This window comes from Notechis scutatus, chromosome 3, assembly GCF_049901735.1.
Source record: "Notechis scutatus isolate UNSWTSFEM ecotype Mainland chromosome 3, rNotScu1.2, whole genome shotgun sequence".
Taxonomy (NCBI): Eukaryota; Metazoa; Chordata; class Lepidosauria; order Squamata; family Elapidae; genus Notechis; species Notechis scutatus.
In genome coordinates, this window is record NC_142011.1 from 63,558,505 (window position 1) to 63,564,921 (window position 6,417).

The 6,417-nt window shown below is 37.1% G+C and overlaps 1 protein-coding gene across 1 annotated transcript; it reads right to left on the reverse strand.

Annotated features, from left to right (window-relative positions):
* Positions 1-3,265: 3,265 nt before the first annotated feature.
* COA7 (cytochrome c oxidase assembly factor 7) lies at positions 3,266-5,443 on the reverse strand. Its single transcript, XM_026665879.2, has 3 exons — positions 5,208-5,443; positions 4,070-4,210; positions 3,266-3,864 (listed from the first exon to the last, which is right to left on the reverse strand). Exons 1-3 carry the CDS (start codon positions 5,311-5,313, stop codon positions 3,413-3,415), a joined length of 699 nt encoding a protein of 232 aa, XP_026521664.1. The 5' UTR covers positions 5,314-5,443; the 3' UTR covers positions 3,266-3,412.
* Positions 5,444-6,417: the final 974 nt, after the last annotated feature.

Sequence of the window (6,417 nt, forward strand, 5' to 3'; positions counted from 1 at the left end):
TGGGCAGCCTTGGGAGAGGGGCTAGCTGCGGCCCCTCTACTGTCGAGCATCTCTGCTGGCGGAGGGCTTTGCTGCCCCGCCGGGGCTCGACATTGTGATTTAAAATGACCAGGCTTCCCACAATTGTAACAATTACCAGATGGTTTATTACCTCTGGTGATAGCTGCAGCCATCATTTCGGAAGTGTCTAAAGAGGCTTTACTGAGGGGTTTTTCAAGAGAGCCCCCTCTTTTAAAAAGGAAAAAATTTCGTTTGGTTGATTCTCTTAGTTCCTCAATGTGCAATTTCTGGTCCCGAGAGAATCCTCCACCCATACTCACGAGGGATCCACGGCGATCGCCTGCGATCGAATCAGGGATGAGGTATACCAAGGCTATGCCAGCCGATGAGTATGGATGGTCCAAAGACGTACCACCTCGCAGATGATCACGTCGGGGTCACCAGTTATGGTGGTCTCTCATGAATAAATCCTGGAAGTCTCTCATGAATGAAAACACTGAGACGACGCCATGAAGCCAAATCGGGATGAGAGCCCAGGGCAGGCTCTGACACCCTCTTTTATTAGAAGCAATCTTTGTTAACGTTTGCAATTTTTTGTTAGTGTGTTGTTACAAACTCATTACATCACACAAAATACCATATGAGAATACAAAGCTGTAAAGTTTAAGTTTGCTACAATTCTGGGTAAGAAGTGGCAACATTTCGACCTTGTCCCTCGCCTCGTGTTACAAACAACTACCAGAAGGCCCGTTGTCCTTGCACGCGCGCGAGGAAACAGATAGCAATTCCCACACCACTCTCTCCTCCTGGGGTAGTATCAATTAAAGAAAAGGAAAGTCCAAATCTGTTTCTTAAAGTCTTATTACAATATATTTTAGTCTTTCAATCCTTAAGGCATCTCCTCCAACAAAGTCTTAGCATACAAATATTTTTTTTTTAAGTCCTCTCTTTTCCCACTCACCGCTTAGAGCCAGTTTTCACCTAAAAAAAATAGGTTTCTTAATGTTCACTTTTTATTCCGTAAAAAAAGAGGGTAAGCTATCCTTTCAGCACCATTAAACTGCCGCTTTTTTCCTCTTCTCGAAGGTATCATTCAGAAAGTCATACTTTTCAGGAATTTTGTTAAATATGTCTTAGAGTCCTAGGAACCTAGAAAAACTTTCTCCTCTCAAGCACTTTCTCCACTTCCTCTACTATTTAAGCTAACTTTTCAAAATAAGATAACTGAGAAATATATCAGATTGTTTTCTGAAGACTTTTATATCTAAGCTGAACTCCTACTGTATTCAAATAAATATTCCAAACTATTGCCAGAGAGAGAAATCTACTTTCCCGACAGGAAAACCCAGATCCTATTTTTTTATATTAGTGCATGCTTGCAGGAGCAGTTCATATAATAACCCCTATTATATGAGCTTGCCCTGAATTCTAAAAGCATTCTTATTAGTTTCTTTGTCTTGGCAGTTTCTATGTACATCCGTATTTTCTGTAGCTAAGGTTGCTCTTTAAAAAAAATCACCCACTTATTAATTGCAAATCTCATCATTTGTCTTAATTTCTTCGGTTATATTTTAAAAAAACCCTCCTCTGAACTGAAAGGATTTTACGGTGAGCTGGGGATGAGTTCTGAAATTGTTTTGCTTGCAACATTACCTCTAGAACACTTTGAACTACTTCCTGTTTGAAGTATTTACTTCCAGAATATGCCAAACTGTCCTTTGTCCCTAGGATGACTTAATCTGGAGGAGGGAACAGCATAATCCAAAAGGAAACAGAACATGCCAGATGTCGAGTGGTTGCTTCCTGAGCTGATGAGCTTTGCACATTCTACATAGGAGACATATACTACATATTTTCTACTGTAGATGCTTCTCATAGCATACTTAATGGAGAAAAATATATGTCTATTTTCTTGCAAAAAAAGGATTATAGTGTAATTCAAAAATATTCATACCACTGCTTCTGATGCTGAAATTACTGCAACACACTCAATTTTTGTACCAATTGCAGAGCCATTCTATAAGAGCAATCAATTGCAAGAAAAGATCACCAAATATAATCATCTGATTATTGATTGTGGTGCATCAAGTTATTTTCATAAATTTTCTCCATATAGGCTAACACACCATTTCCTTCTAGCTTATAGTGCTGATTGTGCTCCACTATAAAATATTTCCTGTGTCCATCTCCTTTCTGTCTTGTCCTAAAGGTGCTTTTTCAGGAGGCAACTGGACTTTCTTGTTTCTTCTTTGAAGACAAAGAAAAGGAAAAAGGAAAAAAAGTCCAGTTGCCTCCTGAAAAAGCACATTTGGGATAACCATAACCTGAATAACTGAGAATCTGTATTCCTTTCTGTCTTGTGTGGACAAGTCTTTCTTTTAAATTAATATGAATTTTTGGACTGAAAAAATTGATTAGAAACTAATCTGATTTTTTTTTAAAGTTCTAAGGATCTAACAGGTAATTATTCCAAGGTAATGCTAAGTTTTGCAAGTGTGCATAGAATAGCAGCCCTTTTTTTAATAAAGCTTCCTTCCTTCCTTCTTATAGATGGCATTGTTTAATCAAAAGAATCTGACCCTGCTGGATTGGAGAGGTTGGGCAGATGACAAAGGAGATAACCAGCACTACATCTGGTATGGCTTTATAAGTAATGGCCAGCACCCGCAGAACCAAATTGGCAACTAGTGCAGTTCACATAGGAGCTCTGTAATATTTAGTCATGTCTATCACCACCAGTGCATTCTGGACCAATTAAAGTTTCTGTGTGGTCTTCAAGGACAGCTCTGTGTAGAGTATGTTGCAATAGTCAAGCTGGCACATCACACAAAAATTTTCTCCTACAAGGATCATTAGGAGGATTTAAGGATTTCAAGAGGACTTTAATTACATCTCTCTCCTACTCAGTGATCCAGAAGCAATTAAGATTTCTGTTCCATGCTGTTTTTTCAGAAATGTGCAAACAAGCACAGTGGAGCCAAGGATTACCCATGACTTGTCAGATTCCAAGATGTATTCTAAAGTGTGTTTTGGTGCTGTCCAAAATTGAATAAAAGGCTTTGTTACAGAACAGAGCTGCTACTTGACAGGAATAGGTTCTATTGCCTTGCACACATTTCTGCATCATCACTAAGGTTCATTCTCTGTAAGTAATTTCAAAATGCATTTAATAACAAGTTCATTGATTCTGTTGTCTTTGTAATAGACAAATCTTTACAAATTTATTTCCAATGTTTCACCGGGTTGGAAAGAATAAAAAGTAACATAAATCCAGTTATTTTATTGCCTTATGTAATAAATTATACAAAGTTTCATTTACAAGTTTTGAACATTCAAGAGAATAAACCTGGAGATTAAATACCTGCCCTATTTAACAAAGTATACTTCTTCAAACTAGATTATTTGTTTAGGCTTACTGTCCAAATGTTAAAGTATTTACAGCTGTGTTTTGTTCTTTGTATAAGGTTTCTGCTCTGTTCTTTAAAGTTTCAGCCTTGGCATCATTCTTCTCAACTCCATCCCCCAATTTGTACATTCGGCTAGCATTGGCACATCCCCACATGTGCCCTAAGTCACATGCTTTTAGAGAATACTGCAATGCTTGACTCATATCCTTTGATATGCCAGGAGCTCCTTGAAGATAAATAGTACTTAGGTTGAAACAACTGGGGGCAAAATCACTGTCACAAGCTTTACTATAATAGTCCCTGGCTAAAGGGACATTAGGCTTCTCATCCTCGTTTACTTGTCCATCTTGTACCAATAGTCCAGCACTGTGACAAGCATTGATGGATTTCTTCCCACCTTTTTCACAAGATTTCAAAAAACATTGGTAAGCAGTTTTCACATCTCTTGGAAGCCCACCTATAGGGAAAAAGCACCAGTTATTGAATGACATTATAATTGATTAGTTCATATAACACAATAAGCCATCAACCATGGTTTATAAAATACAGTTGGGTGAGTAGACATAAGCCTGCTCACATAATACATATTTCCTCAACATCTTTATTTGAATTGTCTTTTCTTTTAGAGATATCAGGAACAGGAAAAAGAAACATGTTATTACCTTTTCCAGTCAAATAGTAATGTCCAAGTTTGTAGCAGCTCTCACTGTGCAGATTATTTTCACAATTTTCCTTTAGAACTTTTGCAGCTCCTTCAAAGTTGACCTTTATCCCAGCTAGATAATCAGCTAAACGATGGCAACCTGCAATTTTTCAAGGGAATAAATCTATGATAAATTATTATTATACTACCGTATATTTCTGTTTGCAAGTTGTCCCATCCCTCTTTTTTTGCTTTTTTGATTGTATTATATTCAATTAGGACAATAGTGGATTTATCCTGCTAAAGTGGCCCAAAGAGTAATATACTGTAATCGAGTTCTGAACTGGAGATTAAATCAAATAGTTATGCAATACATGAAAGTTCAAAAGTTAAATCACTTGGGCAGAACAGAAATTAGATAAATAAATTTAAATGCTATTTTAGTATGGCTAATGTTATTTTTTGATTAATAACCTCAGATTTTGTCCATATGTAATGCCTCTTGTCAGAACCTAATCAAAACTCCCATTATATCATACTTCCCTATTCCATGGTTTACTTCCAAAGCAGTTTTGGAACAAGCCCACAATTCCCAAGGTATAGAATTATAAACATATATATTTGGGATCCCTAAATCCTAATTTGAACTTTTTGTGTAATTATGCCCATGTGGTTTATTTTGTTACTCACTCCATACTAAAGATAATAAGAAAATATAGTTATGCCTGGAGATGGGTACAGAAATTAATACATAAAAATACTTAAATTATTTGAATTAGCATGAATAGCAGGTCTGCCTTCCTCCTAGAAGCATTTTTCAGTGGTACATCCCTAAGTTATGCATTCAACAAAATAACAGGAATTCATACTTCACAATAGTGATCCATATATTAGATACCATCATATCTCTATACTCTAGCAAATATCCTAAGTAAATGGAGTGGAAAATCCATTCCATCCCCGGGAATGCAAATAGACATAGAAAAAAAGGAGAAACCTTTCGTCTACTAAATTCAGCCTGTAATGCTACAGTCTAAGTGAATCGATCTTAAAAGTATTCAGATAATATCTACAGAATTCACTGTATAATCCTTTTGAGATATAAATTACACTGCAGTCTTCGCGACCATCAATTTCTAGCGCTGCTCCGACCTTACCGTCAGGATCGTGCTCCTTGTAGCACTGGAAACTATATTCTATTCCCAGATTTTCCAAATAAACTTTCACCTCCTCTTCATCTTCGAAATTGACCAGTCCGGACATTTGTTCTTCAGGACAGAAAGATAAATGAGAACGAAAAACACAGCCCGCCTGCGCAATTCGCGCGGGAAAATGGGGGGGAAAATGAAAGCGTCCTTCAATTCTCGCCGTCCTTTTTTGCTACCCGGAAGAAAATCGGGGGCGGACGCAATCTGAAGGGCAACTTCCTCTACATAATTTTACCGGAAGGACCGAGGTTGGAGGGGTCTACAATGAATTGTGGTTGTATAAATTCCACTCGGAAGTAGAAAAATTACCCCGGAAGTGGTAACGCTGTTGTTCCCAAAAATGATTATATCAGGAAGTCAGCTTGTTTCAAAATTAAGTTTTTTATTTCTTCTTAATAAGCCTTTGTCAGGAACACTGCAAAGTGCTGCTGTCAGCGGCAAATTCCCGAGGAATAGTCGTGTCTGACAACGCTATCTTTCATGTTTTCTCAGAAGTAAAATTATTCAGTGGTTACTGGCTTTGTTCGCCCAGGAGAGTGGGAATGAGGCACACACCATTTAAGAACAAGCTCTTTTGAAATGTTGCTTATAATTATCAGAAAGCCTTGAAAATTCTTACATGTAAATATTTTAAAACACTCCGCGATGGTCTTTTTAGTGCAGACTGCCTTTAGGAGAATAGAATAGTAATATTCTGGACACTTCACTGTGATATATGGTTTAGTTATAACAAAAGTATGATACTGTGGGGTTTGAATATTTTTTCTTTGGTACTGGATTTAACTACTAATTTAGTAAGATCTGAATGTCAAACAAAAAAATGGGAAAGTTAGAAGTGTTTTTTCTCTCCTAATGGGACAGAAACATTTGTGATTTGTATTAGTATATTGTGGCTGTTCCATTCTTGTTCTTTTCACAATAGGAATTTGGCTTTGCTTGTCATCTATTCCAGTTTGTATTTGTGTTGCAATTAAAATATTACTGATAGCAACACCCATGGGATAATTTTGTGTGTGTATGAAAAGATTACCTAGTAATTGCATTCATGTAAGTTTCATTCTGGTATACATATTTGTTGAAATGGATTATTCTAATTCTGAACTTCTTAGGCTACCAATCAAAAGGCTCAGGCCACAGGGGTGTCCTAGGATTCCCTCCC